Source organism: Plectropomus leopardus, chromosome 19, assembly GCF_008729295.1.
Source record: "Plectropomus leopardus isolate mb chromosome 19, YSFRI_Pleo_2.0, whole genome shotgun sequence".
NCBI classification, from domain to species: Eukaryota; Metazoa; Chordata; class Actinopteri; order Perciformes; family Serranidae; genus Plectropomus; species Plectropomus leopardus.
This window is the reverse complement of record NC_056481.1, coordinates 19,663,365-19,680,397: the sequence shown is the minus strand read 5'-3', so window position 1 is coordinate 19,680,397 and position 17,033 is coordinate 19,663,365. Positions and strand designations below refer to the sequence as shown.

Genomic DNA, 17,033 nt, shown 5'->3' with positions numbered 1-17,033 from the left:
ATTGCACACTACAAGAAGTATTGTTATGAAAGAAAATACACTGCAAACTTAACTTGTCTGTGGTGAGACCAATAAAACAGAGGACTGTGTGTGTGTGTGTATTTCAGTGTGTGTTTTATATGTAAAGGTAGTAAAAGAAATTAATGCATGAAGATGAAAAGAGTAGCATGACACACACGGTTTTTCTCTGTGTGTGTGTGTGTACTTCCTTGGTAATGATAGCCCTCTGTCTCTCAGCAGGCGGCCAGGCTACTCCTCTCAATCTCATGCTCTCTGCCAGCATGTGGCCTGCAGCTGGGCCACAGAGAGACCCAGAGCCCCTGATAGCTACTGGAACCTCCAACAGTCAAAATACATGCAAGTCGACAAACAAACACACAGTCTATATCCATATAACTGTGCAGGTAACACACCGCATACAAAAACACATACATCACACATTGTTTGCACTCTGCGGAGGAGTGAATGGGATGCAGCGGGATGAGAGCTCCATCTACAGGTCAGTCTGAGGAGTAGCAAGATTTTCTCACAATAATCTTTCACTTCAGGTCAAGGTACCACACTGTATAAATATTTAACATATTTCTCTCTAAATTGTATTAAATTAGAAGTATTAAGCAGCATAAAACAGAGACACTCAAGTTATCTACAAGTACCTCAAGATTGAACTGCAGCACTTAACTGCAAATAAATCCAAAAAGACAAAAATCTATCAAACTATAATTTATTGTTTAAATCCTGTAACAATGGAGGATAAATCAAAATATACGTACATACAAGAATTCTATACTAAAATGTACATTTTTTAAAGTAGTCAAAGCACAAAAGTTTTTTTCTGTTCAAGTAAAGTATCTTACAGGTCATGACAAACAGGAGGAAGCATGTAGCTAATTCATACATTTGGTCAACAGTTTCTTTGTTATTGTTGCATAATGTTGAAATTTAAAAAAAAACAGATACCCAAAGTGCAGACTGAAAAGAAAGGTGACTTCTTCAGTGCATAGATAATACGGTGAATGATACTGACAATATGACGCAGTTGCATGTTTCTATATCTGAAAAACCTAAATTCTTGCTCAGTGACATGCATTTGCTGATACATCATATTACAAGTGACATCATAATCAGTTAATATGTATATATATATATGAGGTATTCAAGGAATCATAAAGGAGTATTTGCAGAGTTTCTGTCACTGTGTCCCAGGCAGGTCAAAAATTCTTCAGTGGATGGGACGTCCCTGTCAGGACTTTCTCCCGTCCACGTCACCTGCTGACCCGACCTGATCACCGGTTCCGGATTGAGCAGCAGATACAGCAGGAAACTTGAGTGGAAACTTGGACCTCACTCTTTAATGCTTGTCCTCACCTGGGACAAAATGAAAACACACGTGAACTCACAGATACAAATAAACTTGACCTCTGTCAAATCGCACAGAAATAGTTGAATGTGTAATATAGCTGCAAAATGTTGCATAAATGGTTAGTGAACAAGCCGAAAAACATGCACATTTGGCACTCCAGTGAATTTATATTGACTCAAAATTAACGATACATGATATATAGACTTTTTTTCCAGCAATACAAATGCCCAGTAATTACATACTTATCATGGTAATTTCACATTTTTGTATTTTAAAAAGAAGTGCATAGCCTGTCGTTTTTGCACACCTAAGGGCAAGAAAAGGATATAGTGAGAAAATATGGATGATTTAATATTCAGCAGCTCTGATCTAAAACACATCTAACTGACATTACTATTGTTAACACAACAAAACAAAGAATAGTTCTGTCCCCTCAAATTTTATTTTATTTTTTTTACTTGAATTTATCAAAAACTTTCCCAAACATAGGCCTACTGTGGCTTTTATCAAGTGTTTTGCCAAGATTTTATATTAAATGGCTCAATATAATCTGTCAAATTGGACAAGTCAACAAATTAACAGCAAATTATACATGGGGACCCTGAATGGTAATTAACGAGTTAAACAAGCCTCAGTGCTGCATCTAACCAGTGTGATGGAAGTTACACAAAGAGATCAAATCCCCCTGGCATGATAGCGTTTTCTTCCTCTAAAACTGTAAAAAAAAAACAAAAAAAAAAACTCACAAAATAATGTCCACACTAACGTTTGTCTCTCAAGTTTGCATGTTGGGTTTGCTCCTCTACCCCAGTTAAATCAATGAAATCTGTATGACTTTGTTTTGTCAGCTCTTTTATAGGCCATAATTTTATTATTGGAATAACACAGAAACATATACATTTCCCATTAACAGCAGATAATCTATTGACCTAATATATATCACGCTTACTACTTAAAATGAACAACTGAGTGTGTGTTCATGATAAAGACAGAACGTGTCACCCAGTCAATGTTGTGGCTCGTGTCTTGATACTTTTGGACAGATATGGAGGTCGAACTAAAAACACAGAAATATCAAACTGTAGATGCACAGAAAATTTGTGTTCAAAGGGACAATTCATCTGTGTTTTTGGTCTTGTAATGGGATTTGTTGATTAAATGAAAACCATAAATTATTGTTCATTGTATTCAACAGTTTTGAGAACATTGGTGTTTTACCATCTATAAATAATTAAAAAAACAAAACAAAAAATGTTTGTTTTGATATAGTTAAGCTGCTGTTAAACATGGACCCCAATAACTTCTTTTCATCAAGAATTTTGTCAGTTTATGGATCCTTCGTTTACCACAGAGTCATGCAAGAAAAACAAAGTTTTCTCAAAATTCACATAACGCGGTGCGAAAATTAATAATTGATATACAAATGATCATTTTTTGTGTTCCTTTAACACCTCACCTGCCTATATCTCTCTACTGTCTGTGGTCCTCTTACCTTTGTTGGGGACAAACTTGAGCGAGTGACTGAATATTCAAAACCGTGACACTCCTTCCTCTGGGCCGTCGTTCACAAACTCGTGGCCGAGCCCGTTGCCGCATTTTCCACACAGAACCTGCGGACATGAAACACATGGAGGCTCTGCTTTAGTCACATCCTGATGAAACATATATGAACACAATTAAACCAATGTGAGTAAAATAAAGAGACCTTGTAGGCGGTGAGAGTCTCCATCATCTTGGTGACGCTGTCCTCTCTGATGGTGTCGGTGAACGCCGGCCAAGGAGACGAGTGGGCAAACTTGGAGCGGCTGGAGAACAGTGGATGGTTGCACTTGGAGCACACGTACATGCCTGCGGGGGACAGGTGCTTTTAAAAGTCACCACTATGTTTCAGTTTATACCTGAGAGACAGACTTATTTAAAAATGTAACAAGGAAATGGGCCCAAAGGTCAAACAGAGGGAGTCAACGATGATCAAAAAGTAAACAAACTGATCAACAAAATTAGGTAGTAGTTTGGTAAAAAGAAAATAGTTCCTCCATGAAACTGCTCCGCACAAGGTGTGTGGATTATATTGAGTAACTTGGTCATGATTTCTGCTGTTGGGTGTTTCCAGTGTATTTTTTTGGACTAGTTTTATTATATGCAGACATCTCTACAGCTGCTATCTCCAACACTTGATGCTCACACCAAAAATATCTACAATGATAAACATACCTACAGGGAGGAGGAAACATTAAATCTTTGGGGTGAACTGTCCCTTCAAGGGCTCACAAACCAAAAAAGGTTAAAAACATTGTAATAAGGTAATTTTCATTAAATATACCAAAACATTATGACCACTGCAATTGTAAATGCATTAAACAAAAATATTTTACTGCTGTGTTTTTACCAAAATCATTATTATTATTATTATGGGAATTATTATTAATACTGATACTATTATTATTATTATCAGTATTATTAAATCTTATAATTCTTAAATAAACTTTATGACCACTGCAAGTTCAGTCCTTTTTTCTAGTTTTCTTCTTTTCTCACAAATCTAAGATACCATGGAACAAAAATATATAAATATCCCCCCAGTTTGTCACAACACGTGCCAGTTGCTCTCTGCTCATCATTGTGATATAGCAAAATAATTGAATAAATAATTTCATTTAAAATGTCGCTCATTTGAAACCAAAACTGGGCTGAACATTGGAGATGAAATGCTATGTTTGATCTTCATAATCCAGACTAAAGGGATGTTACGTCACCTCGCTTCTTCGCGTGCTCACCTGGTTTAAAATGATCCTTGTAGACCTCACTTCCGAAAAAGCGACAGAAGGACATGCTGAGTGTCTGCAGGGACAGCTGAAGGACAAACAAACCGTTATTTTGTTCTTCAGGATGACCGGACGCTCTCCTGATTCTCCTCCTGTCGGTGTGAGGTGATCCCGGCTGCAGATTTAACGGAAGCTCCGCCCACTGCCGTTACCTGCTTTAACACTAGAGGTCAGTGTCTAACAGCACGCGCTGCAGGTGGATGGATGGAGGTCCTCAGTGCAGTCAAACACTGGATGGACAGTTCATCTTGAATTACTATCTGGCCTTATCACCACAGTCCATACAATGTGAGGAAATAATTGACAATTTATCTTAATTGGCATAATCAGTAGTTTACGGTATAATGCTGGTTTACACTGGATTTTTCTATTTTACTTTGTGAACTGTTCCTTTAAAGAGGGACAGCAGCCAATCAGTGTCGATGTGAAGCCGCTTCCTGGCGGGAGAGGGAAAAACCCCAAAACAGAGAAGTTGCAAGACTAGTGAGGAGAAAAGGAAAACAAGTGTAAAAAGGCAAGTTGAGGAGTCAGGCACTCCCTGTGTCAATTAGCATGCCATTTTCTTGTTTTTCAAACTGTATTTGCACCAGAAATCACCTGTAGCCGAGCAAAGACACTGCGAATTGAGTTTATATTGTGTGTTTTGTGGTTTTTTCTTTGTGTAAATTTAAAATAAGAGACTGCTTCATTAGTAATGTAAGCAGGTTCTACCATTGACCTGTATTTAGCTGCTAGTCCTCCTCAAGTTCCTTATTTTGTTAAGAAATACGTAACACTAAAATGTGTGTATGCGTTGCATTGTTGCACAACAGACCATGTTTTCAGTTGGTGTTTGCACACCTGAAGCTGGAACGAAGATGGTGAGGTACCCAAAGGAGAAGTCCTACCAGGAATCCAACCTACCAGGAATAAGGACACTGACCTGAATCGAGGTAGGACTAAACTTTGTATTTTGCCCCAGCGCAATCTTTTTGTTATGTACATGTAACTGTGTATCAAGTAATGTGAACTCTGCTCTTGAGGGTGAGAAAGTAATGATGAATTATACAACACTTAGAAACACACATAGAGACACCTAACAAATACCATTATTTTATTTTTGTTAGCAGTCAGACAAATGATGTCATCACTATCGGTGTCTGGTAGGTATTGAGAGTACAAATGTCAAAACACTTGAGCTTTATATCATGAGTGAAGCATAGTCTTTCATCCTGAAAATAAATAAATATCCTTTTCTGGGCATAAACTGGGAGAGAGTTCAGATATTATTGCACAGGTGTGTTTCTTCATTCATACTTGCAGTAGTGCTTCAGAGCCTCTGGCAGCTCCAGCCAGTCGATTGCCATCCTGTGGACGATGTGCTTCTGGATGGCCTTCCTACATAATGTCTGCAAGGACGAGACTGATGCAACACAGAGATGACAACAACAAAAAAAAAAAGAAACAAAAGACTGTGGATTAGCAAAATGAAAGTAGTGAGGTGATTTTTAAGAAATGAGCATTAAAGCACAGATGGAGTTTTGAGTCTTTTTGACGACAAAAAAACTCAAAACAACCACAAAAAGGTGCAAAACTACTACAGAGACTTAAAGCAAGCACAATGAGCTACAAAACGGCCACAGGGAGACTCAAAGCGACTTTAAGGAGACCCAAAAAAACCACATAGAAATACAAAATGAGTACAGAAAAACGTAAAACAACAAAGACCCACAAAGTGACATCAGAGATACAAGAAACTAAGAGAAAATGCAAAACAACAATAAAGTGATGAAAAGCAACAACAAAGAGTCAAACCGTCTTCAAATAGATGCTTAACAACCACAAAGACACACAAAGAGAAATAAAGCAAGCACTAAGAGATACCAAATGGCCACAGAGAGACTTAAAATGACTTTAAAGAGACCCAAAAGGATCACAAAGAGATGCAACTTCAAAAAGTCAAGACTCAAAGACTCAAAGTGACATCAAATAGACACAAAATAACCACAATGAAGCCCAGCTCTCTGACACATCTGTGCTCTGGGGTCCTTTGTTTTAAAAACCCATCCACGATTATCACTGTGACACTCACATCCGTACTCCACCTGGACGATCCGGACACACTTGGTAGCAGCAAAGACGTCCACCACAGCGTGGAGGGGCTGGGTGGAAGGGATCCCCTTTGCAGATGCTCCCATGTCCTCACCGTTGATGATGATGTGCATGTCTGCCCGGTCTCTGCCTTTAGGCACGTACAGAACTCCTATCCGGCTGCGTCTGGCGGTGGGCGGCAGCGCGTTGGTCTTGTACAGGTCATCCAAGATGTGGCTGAAGCGTCCAGGCCTGCTGCGACCCACCAGCTTGTCCCTGGGAATCCGAACACTCTCAATGTGCAGGTGAGAGTCTGTGAAGAAAGTCTTTGGTTTGTTGCTTCTTCCTCCATCTTCAGCTTCATCTTCAGCTTCCCCTCGTCCAAGTCTGTGGCCCCCAGCCAGTGCTCCGTCTCCAGCCTCCTGACCAACTGCTTCAGGATCCTCTACGATCTTGTTGTGGTTGCGAGTGATAGCGAAAATCCAGCTGTCCCCTAAGTCCGTCAGGTCTGGGATGGAGTATTCAGGCACCACCTCTAAGCTCCGAGGGTCTCTGGCTGTCAGACCGACCCGCAGGTGGCCACACCAACCCAGCTCCTTGTCCTCAATCTCTATGAGAAAAATCTCCCCGGGCTTCAGAGGGTGTTTGCTGAAACACACTCCGTTTGCAAAGCTCTCCACGCGGGTGGCCTTTGTCTGTGAGTGGTCCAGTCTCACGTTAGTGCCGTGGATCGGGTGGAACTCCATGAACTGGTCAGGAAAGGGCTCCATTTTCAGTTTTAACACAACAAAGAGAAGCAGACTTACTGAAACTGTCCAGTCAAACAGTCTTACAGAAGTTTCGGATGATTATCAGCCAACATGTGGACATTATAGAGACACAAACTGATCCCACTCTTATCTGTGGGCCACTCAGGGAAGCTTCTGGTAGAGGGCTATTTTTGAAGCTGCATGTCAACAGATGGTGAGGTATGTGTGTGAGTGTCAGTATGTGTGTGTATGTGTGTGTGTGTGTGTGTGTGTGTGTGTGTGTGTGTGTGTGTTGAGGGGGGTGGCCAACATGCACGCAGTCGCTCACTCACACCAGACATGCACAGAGGTGAAGTTAGCTCCCTCAGGCCACAGCGCTCATTTAATCTCACAAACCCATGTACTGCAGTAAAACTGTGCGTAATGAACATAACACCATATGCCGGGGAAATCCGTTAAACAGGAGCTGCACTCTAAATATAGATTAATTTTTATGCAAAGCAGAAATTAAAGTGATATAGAAGGAGAGAGATTTATTATAGTGATGGAATTACAGCGTAAGAATATGAAAAGGAATTATATTTTTAAAAGGAAAGATAAGCAGATAATTTTCACAGTAATTATGTATTCAGAGTAAAGGCTTCTGCACACTGTCACTGAGGATTTATATCATTTCATTTTAAAGATCACTGTTTTAAATATCAAGGGTATATTAATTATGCAGTATGTAAATTAGGAGCCACTCCATATGTGTTACATCCCTCATTAGTTACATAACAAATCTAATTTAGCACATTTTTCGCCTTAGACAAAACCAGGTCAGGTTTTCCCACATATTAATTTATTTGTGGCTGCACGCCATGATAAAAATCTGTCATATTGATTTTTTATTTTTAGAGCTGGACTTTGCATTAGGAACACTGTTGGAATAAATCATTCAGTTATTCATAGCACCACACTGCTGGAGTGCAGAGAGTACTCTGGGCACAGATGGAGCAGTAGAAGGTCAGGCACAGTGAAAATGAAACTTAACTGTTCATTCTGCAGCAGCTGCTGCTCTGATCTGTTAATCTGATCACTGATCAGTTATCCACCTCGTGACTCAAACTGCTGCTGAGGAAAAAAGTCATGAAGACTTCTGCCTAACCTCAACTCTAACCCTAACCCTAAATCCTTTACGGGTTAATGGTCTTTTTAAACTTCACCCTGGCTCTTCTTTGCTTCTCATTGATTACGACCTGTTATTTTAATCTCTTTTGGCATCAACAATATTTCTTTATTCCAATTATTGCAAGTGGATAGTGATAACCACAGCAGTGGTTTTTTATATTTTTCCTTATTAAATAATTCATTTCAGGTGATCACCTAATCCGTACCTCATTAAATAAAATAAATGAGGTGTGCTGGTGTTGAAATTAAATTAAATGGCTGATGCTGATTTAAAAAATATTTGAAGTGGTCTCTTAATTATTTTCAGAGCTGTCAGTCTGCTGGCTGTCTCTGAGTTTCAGCGATGAAGCTCATCATATCATAGTCCATCTCCTGAGACAGAGGTACAGTAGTCAGCTCTGGAGCTACCAGATCCAGATACGTCATATCAGTGGCCTCATTAAAGGGAATATAAAACATAACCTCTGGTGCAGCAGACACTTGGCATCCCAGGCCAAAGGCAATCAGTCAGACTGTGAGCGAATGTTGCTCCACAAGCAGGACATTGTCGAGGTTGACATTCTCTTGTACAATTCCCATGGACCTCATGGGAAGATGTCCTCCATGTAATAGATCCGGCGTTGATCCAGAAGTTCACAGTCACCATGTTGCAGTGATCCAGACATGACAGCGGCCAGTCAGTGTTAAAACTCTGCATATTTATGCGATCTTTTCGACTGCGAGAAGCTTCATTATGAGGATTTAGAACATTAGAAAACATAAATCCTTGGAAACCTGAAGCGACATAACTTCACTTTTAAGTTTTTAGACCCTTGAACCCTGAGCTAATTGGTGCAGTTTCTTTCAAAAACATGGGCGAAAGGCAATGAGCAACTTGAAATTAGTAGACTTAAAAAAATGGGTTTTTTTTAATAAAAGGTAGGGAAAAATATTTTTACAACTATCAGAATAAAATTATGTTACACAAAGTATGCTATTTTTAAAGCACTTTCTTTTTTGTTTGTTTAGTTAATTTTCAGGTAATTTTTGTTGTATTTTTAACTAATGTCTTGCTAATTTTGAGGTAATTTCTTCTGTTGTTGCTCATTGCCTTCCTCCCATGTTTTTGAAGGATTAAAAACACGTCACATTTCTGAATTGCTGGTAAAAAGAAACCTTATGAGGGTCCTCTTACTGTTCGGTCCCCCTGCTTAGACACAAAGAAATCAAGAAATGAAGACAAAGCAGCAAAATATTCGGCAACAGATAATAAGATAAGAATAGGAGAGGGTGTTCTGTACTAATATGTGGCCCTGGGCTGATATCGTCAGTCGTGCGTCCAGCGAGCCGGGCTATTCAGGAGCTCTTCCTGCAGTCAGTGATGGATGGGGGTTATTGTCTGTGAGCCCAGCTGCAGCCTGCACTCCACTCAGCCCCGTTCTTCATATTGTCATTTCTAGGGCTTCCGGTGAGTTTTATGTAGGCCAAGATGGAGGGAGGGAAAGAAATGAAAGTCAGTCTTTTATCCTCTTCTTTATATTTACATTTCTTTCCCAGTGGACACATTATGGAAGTCGGTAGAGTCCAATTAGTAATAATTTGGATGCGGCTGAACTTCATCATAAACTGAGCCCTTGAGTCTTGCATGTGTGCTCACCAGATTAGAAAAGAACACTGTCTAACCCCTCAGGCTGAACTTTAGCCGTCACCGTGTTTTGTACAATTAGACAGCAGCATTCACACTGTGGTTGCAGAGAGTGTGTGTGGGTCTGTTGGGGCTGCTGCAGGACTCTTAATCTGGATTATCAAGCAGTGCAGCCATGCTTTTCATAATCAGTTTGGTGAGCTGTGATTCTCGGCAGCGCCTCACACATCTGGATGCAGGCAGTCAGAGAAGGGGAGGTGTGTGTGTATGTGTGTTTGTGTCTGTGTGTGAGAGGGAGAGAGAGAGAGAGAGAGAGAGTCCTCACTCTGTCGTCTATGCACACACAGATGGAGAGGGAACCAGCAGAAGAAGACGCCCCTGACCGGCGGCTTTAGTCACGTTTCCATGCACAGAATAATTTTCCATGTAAGTATTTATTCCTTTTCTGTTTCTCTTTTTGCAAAACATCATCAGTGTTGCACACTTTGCAGTTCCGTACAGATTAGATCAGTGCTCTGCAGGAACAGTTCTGTCCTGATTCGAATATTTTTCAGTCTCTTAACTTCTGCTGTCTGCATGTCACACTTCAGAGAGAGCGCAGCTCTGAAGGTGAAAGTAGAGGTGTTTTACTAAATTCTATAATGTGAGTTTAAGTAGTTTTATGCGCACTGATATCTTACAATATGATCCTGTTGTAGTGAGATTGGGTCATATATTCTGGAAGTTGTGACAGCAGAGAATGTGTTTTCAGCAGCTTAGAGATCTGTCTATCTGCCCAGGTTAACCTATTCTGGAGTGGACTGCAGCCCGCAACTAATTCTTTTCATTATCTATCCTTTAAAAGGTGGAGCAACCCACTTTTCTTGCGCTGCTTTCAGACACTTTTCATAAGTATTTAAACCTTTAAACCCTGAACAGATTTGTTTATTCTTTCAAAAACATGGGAAAAAAGGCAGTGAGCAACTTGGTAATAAATGTTCCACAAATTGCAAGAAATTGGTGGAGTTAGAAAATTATTTAAAAGATGTGGAAAATGTCTGGCGGAAGATATATTATTAATTATCATGAATATAGATTTAAAATAATTTTACAGAATTATTTCTTCACCACTTTTCCCAGGTCACTTTCTTGTTTTTTATTTTTTTGTTTTATTTTACTTTTTACCTATTTGCAGGTAATTGTCTTGTTCTTTTTTTTAAATTTCTGTCTGTTTTTGGGGTAATTTCTCTTTTTATTGCTGATTGCTTGTCTCCGACATTTTTGAGAGAAATTAAGCCACTTTGCTCAGGTTTCAAAGGGTTAAACTGTCAATTATTTTCTGAATTTATTGAAATACGTTGTCTATACAGTGCCAGACAATAGGGGAAAAAAAGCCCAGTTTTAGTTGCATGTTTTATTTGACTAACAGTGAAAAAAAACCCAAAGTCAGTTTATTGTCATATTGAGAAATAAACGCAGCAAATTCTCACCTTTTAGAACAAGGGCGTAGTTTTAATGTCACCATTCTTGGGGATAATTTTAAGTGGGTAGCTGAGGTCCTACACTTCATTTTCTGCATTCTGGTAAAATAGTTTTGCATCAATTTATTGTGTAAATTATGTAGAGAAAAATCACAAAATGTTGTTTACAGTAGTATAGATGTCTGTTCTTGTGCTGCAGTCTGAAACAGACAGTTATTGTCTTTGTGAATAATTTGTTGATTATTATTTATCAAATTTATTTATGAACTCTCAGATCCTAGGGTCAGACTTTATTTGCATGTTTTATTTGACTAACAGTTCAAAACTTTTGATTTGTATAAAAACAAAACGTATGAAATGGACAATAGCTTGTACAATAAACTCAATGAAAAGATGCTAATACAAAGGGAGGAGAAAGTATTTTTTATTTCCTACCCCTTCACTTCTATTGATCAAGTATTTTATGAACTTAATCTCTGATGTATGTGACAAACACAAAACAAGCAAATTCTAACATTTAACATATATAAAAAGAACAAGAAATTTTGAGCGTCCAGCATTTCATCCCTGCATTTTCGTGAAGTTTAATGCAGCAATTTATGGTGTAAACATTTTTGAAAAAAAAAAAAAAATACAGAATTCAGGGGATAAGTGATGATGCAAATTATTGAAATATAATGGAATATAATGCGGTGAGGCTTTTAGGCATTCTATATTGCTGTCAAATATATTTTTTCCTGTAGATCAACTTTTGTTGTTATCTCTGTTGAGTCAGCTCACATATAGGGGACGTAACCTCAAAATGTGCATGTGGCATCTCTTCATCAATGATAAAGCAATTTATTTTAATGAAGTTATAAATCCCTGGACTTTAGTAGCTAACACGTGAATACGTGAAAACTTTCTGCACATTGAAAACATGTCCTACATATCTGTGTTCTCTGAGAATAAAGTTATGATAATCTGAGGAAAAAAAGGTATAATGTTGCGTAAATAAACTAACGGGACTTGTTTCAAGAAAAAAATTCTGCTCCGTAGTCTGGGCGTTAGATTTTTTGCTCTGCTGTTTCTCTGTCATGCCGTCTGACAGACACAAAACCTGTTTGGGACTCACCTGAACACTTGTGATCAGGATCAATATATGTAAATAAATTGCTCTGTCCCTCACTGAATCAATACGAGACGCAATTTGAGCTGTATCATCAAGCGCAGTACCATTAGAAGGAGGACAATGTGAACAAATGGGCTCAAATATTGGTAAGGACATGTCCTCACCATCCTTGTTTAAGAAGGAAACCAGCAAGTATTGGACATTTCTGCTCAGGACAAAACTGATTAGGGCTTCACTGATTTTCAGAATAGCTACAGGTCAATTTTTGTGATTGACTAATTGATTAACCAACTGATCATTTCAGCTCTGTGTGTTACAATGTATGTTTCTCTGTATAGTGTGGCAAAGGCTTTGCCTTGGGTTGATTTTAATAACTTTCGGTACTGGCAGATACTCAATATTAAATGACTCGGATTGGGACATACCTAATTGAAACATTTTTTCAAACAGTATATTGCCCCCCTGCAACCTGACTTAATGAATAAGAGCACTGATGGCGAACGCCGCTGAAGGATTCTGATGTCACTAATAACCACAATCAACAGTGGGTCATGGAGATGAGCTTGCTTGGAAACACGTCACACCAAATGTTGGTTTATCCCGTAATCCGGCTGTGATTTGTCAGATTTCACGGTAAAACCCGGCATTAATGTTAATCTGAGATTCTTACTGTTCGTGTCTGATCAAACACACACACACACACACACACACACACACACACACACTGAGTCACAGTCACAGATATACAGTTTGCTGTGAGGCTGATTGAGAATGTAAAGCATTCATCAAACACATTGCACGGAGCAGATGTGTGCTGTCCTTCGTGCTGCAGTAGTCACACGATCGCTCTGTGTTTCACACGCAGCCTCGTGGAGGGTTCACAGCTCTCACATATCACAGTTCATCATTAGAAGCATCACATACAGACAAAAAATGCATGTTATATCTTGCTATATTCCCCCCACTCTTCCTTATGTTGTTGCCTTTCTTTGTTTGCTCTCTGTGTCCCCTGGGGTCGTCACAGCTGAGTACTTCCAACAGCACAGTGTAACTAAATACCCAAAGAAAAGAGTCGAATACTTTACAATATATTAGGAAATTTTGGAGAAAGAGTCTTTTTATCTCCTAGTAAAAAAAAAATGTACATAAGAAGTAGTCCTGAAAAATCTTAACTTGTGGTGTTTTGCACAACCGGCCCCTTAATTGGATATTTTTAGCCATTTGAGTGAATACACTAGCAGTGTTAATCTATGGATCAGTCAATTTTACAAACACATTCATGGTCCTTAGAAGGTTAATCCCATTTGTTGTAACTTGGCGACTTTCTCGCTTTAACAACTTTTTAGACCCTCAGTGACTTAATTTCTAAAAAGGGACTTGTGACAAATTTAGCAGCTTATTACAACTTGCAGGGAAAATTTTTAAAAATTCAGTCACTCCCATGCATGCTGCTCAGAGTAATCTTTCACCATCAGCATGGGGTCTCTCCTCTCTTCTCTTTTGCCGTGTCGTAGGAGTGGGACAGGAGTGGGAGGAGAGGAGACGCAGCTCGCCATGGGATGTCATTTGTAGTGAGTTTCTATGGTTACGTTCACGCTTATGCTCACTAGAATGGATGTGTGAGAAAGTGGTGGTATAAGCGCCATAGCTGTTATGACGTTCAGATGTTTTTTTTGAAGATTTTTGTGTTGAATCTAATTCAGCAAAGTTTTAATGCTGCCATAAATTCACGATGATGTCACCAATATGTGTACAAATGCATGATGTCATCAAGCGACTTTTGGAGCTACTTTAATTGTAAAAGAGTTTGCAGCAGTGACTGTAGTAATATTAGTAACCTTGCACTTTTTCATAAGGTATAGTTTTCATGAATGTTAAAATTAGTTATGGAGACCAAAACCGTTTTTTTTGTACCAGTCTGTAAACATGTTTATTTCAGCTGTAAAGTTTGCCATTTTAACATGGAGGTCTATAGGAATTGACTCACTCATGGTAAATATGGTAAACATTACATCTGCCAAACATCAGCACATCTACAGTTTTCTTTTAATCGTGTAAGCATGCTGATGTTAGCATGTAGCTCAAAGCACTTCTGTGTGTAAGGAGGCTGCAGCCTCACAGAGCTGCTAGCGTGGCTGTAGATTCTGAAACCAAAATGTTTCACTTTAAAGTCCAATCCACAGATGTTGCAAAACCAAAAGATGCACCTTAACCCTTTGAAACTAGGAGACACATCACTTTTCTTGTGCTGCTTCTGATTTCTCTTAAAAACATGAGAAAAAGACAATGAGCAAATTGGTAATGGCAATGCAAATTGAAATTATTTTAAAAAAACGAGGCGAAAACTATATTTATGATTATCATTATATATTATCATTATTATGATCATCATATTAAAATTATTCAATACACACACACACACACACATATAAAATTAAGCACCTTTTCAGTTAACAATGCTTTTAATTTTTTAATTGATATTTTTAATTAATTCATTTTATTTTTTAAACAAATTATGAGGTTATTTTCTTGTACTTTTTTTATGAATTTCTTGCAAGTCTGTGGGTCTTTTGTTGCTCCTTGCCTTTTTCCCCTCTTTAAAAAAAAATCAAGCCAATTTGCTCAGATTTCAAAGGTTAACTTGTTGATTTGTTCCCTCCACTTAAATAGTTGTAATGACCTCATGTGCAAAATCTAACTTGAAGCTGCAGTGATTTGTTAGATGAATATTTGGATTAGTGAAAAAAGCACAGCAGCATCTGGAGTCCATAAACAGCACTTTGCAAACTAGCCAGGCTGTTACTGTTTCTACAATTAGCTCGGAGGAAACATTGTTAGCTTAACAGTGGAAATGTGGGTGTGAGTGCATATGTTTACTGGCACTTTGCAGGCCCTGGTCCCCTCTGCCCACCTTGTGATGATAAAGGTCTAAAGCCGCATGGCTCGTGTGTGTCTGTGAGCTTTATCTCCCCACAGTCCATTTTGGGTGAGAGCAGATTAGTCCGAATCCACCAGCTGCTGTGGAATTGGTTGAAATCGTGCCACACAGCGCTGTAATACGGTTACGTAAATGCGACCAGTCAGAGGTTTAACTTGCATGAAGAGTAGGGCACTTGACCCAGAGAGACGCCGAGTAAAAGCGTACCCACCGGGGTGTCGTGCCTTCTCCCATCTTGTGTCTCCCAGCAGCTTGTGTCCACTGATGTAGAGCTGCTCTTTTCTGTCAGAAAGTGACAGCTGATGACAAACACTGCTGCTCTGCTCTGTGGTCTGTTAGTATCAGTTTTGACGAGTCAGTAGGTGGCTGTTTAGTGTTTTAATGCCACATAGGGGGGCTGACAGAGGGCATATTTGAACTCCCCTCACTATTTGTTTCAGGGTTACATAAGTAACTCTTTAAAGACACTAGAGGGAGGGTTATGACTCGCTGACAGTTGGCTGTGCAGAGGTTTGTTTCCTTAGGGAGATGGCGTGCTGAATACGTTAACAAAGCCAAAAATACACCCTCTTTGTTTTATACTGAAAGGCTGCATCTTTACTCAAACTGTGCACATAAATGTAATGAATGCTGTCAATTCAATCAGCCCCAAAAGACTTCAGATCAAAGCCTTGGCTGCCCCAGTTTGTGCAACATTTGGGGGGAACAGAGTCTATTTTTGCACATGTTCACTATGTAGAACGACAGCGATGGGAGAGATTTGATTCACTCATCTGCCTTCAGATTAATGCACTTTTTATTTTTATGCCTCTGCAACAGCAAAAGCCATAGTTGAAGGTATTATGTTTTTGGTAGGTTTATCCATCCATCCGTCTGTCCATCCATCCATATGTACATCCCATTCTTGTGAACCAAATATCTCAAGAACACCTTGAGGAAATTTCTTCAAACTTAACACAAGTCCACTTGGACTCAGGAGTGAACTGATTACATTTTGGTGGTCAAAGATCACTGCGACCCCACCCATCACATCCTTGTGGACATGATGTCTCAAGAATGGCTTGAGAAAAATGTTTAGAATTGGGCATAAACGTCCACATGGAGTCAAGACTAGACGGATTAGAACTAACCCTGCTGATTGAAAGTCAAAGGTCAAAGTCACTGTGACCTTGCATCCATCACATTCTCGTTTACATGTTATTTAAAGAACAGCTTTAGGAGGTTTCCTTGAATTTGGCACAAACGTTCACTTGGACTCAAGAATAAAATAAGAATTTGGTGGTTTGAAGGTTAAAGGTCATACACTAGAATTCATATTATAATTGTGACAAAATTTCTAACAGGATAAAATGATGAAGTTCTTACATTTTATATCCTTAATGTTAACTTCACTGTGGCATCATTGTGCTTTTTGTCCAATACTTAACGTCATATCTCAGGAACAGAAAGGGAGACATTTGCTGAGATTATTATTTCTGCTTATTTTACTGTAAAGCACTTTGGTGGGCCACTGGGTGTTTTAAAAGTGCTAAATAAAGTTGACATTAACGTCCTGAACTGGTGACACAAATCTAAACTGTGCTGATCGTAGAGATCTTTGTGTGAAGCATCCATGTCTTCACAGACATGGATGCAAACTGTAACTGCAACTTGACCAATGAAGGCACACAACCACAAGGAGGTAGTTCTAGTTTTAGCAAAGAAAGTAAGGCAATTCCAACAT

The 17,033-nt window shown here is 39.1% G+C and overlaps 3 protein-coding genes across 3 annotated transcripts in view; 1 reads left to right on the top strand and 2 right to left on the bottom strand.

Moving 5' to 3' along the window:
* Positions 1-1,117: 1,117 nt before the first annotated feature.
* Positions 1,118-4,293, bottom strand: msrb1b (methionine sulfoxide reductase B1b). The gene is made up of 4 exons (XM_042508617.1): positions 4,141-4,293; positions 3,069-3,211; positions 2,856-2,973; positions 1,118-1,368 (listed from the first exon to the last, which is right to left on the bottom strand). Exons 1-4 carry the CDS (start codon positions 4,193-4,195, stop codon positions 1,352-1,354), a joined length of 333 nt encoding a protein of 110 aa, XP_042364551.1. The 5' UTR covers positions 4,196-4,293; the 3' UTR covers positions 1,118-1,351.
* Positions 4,294-5,062: 769 nt separating this feature from the next.
* tex2l (testis expressed 2, like) overlaps positions 5,063-17,033 on the top strand; it is a 28,333-nt gene continuing 16,362 nt past the window's right edge. Inside the window, exons 1-2 of the mRNA XM_042507906.1 lie at positions 5,063-5,120; positions 10,149-10,227. The gene's annotated coding sequence lies outside the window, so the exon portion shown is untranslated. The remainder of the gene's footprint in view (positions 5,121-10,148; positions 10,228-17,033) is intronic.
* neurl2 (neuralized E3 ubiquitin protein ligase 2) lies at positions 5,286-7,163 on the bottom strand. Its single transcript, XM_042507905.1, has 2 exons — positions 6,260-7,163; positions 5,286-5,590 (listed from the first exon to the last, which is right to left on the bottom strand). The coding sequence occupies exons 1-2, from the start codon at positions 7,026-7,028 to the stop codon at positions 5,475-5,477; spliced, it is 885 nt and encodes a 294-aa protein (XP_042363839.1). The 5' UTR covers positions 7,029-7,163; the 3' UTR covers positions 5,286-5,474.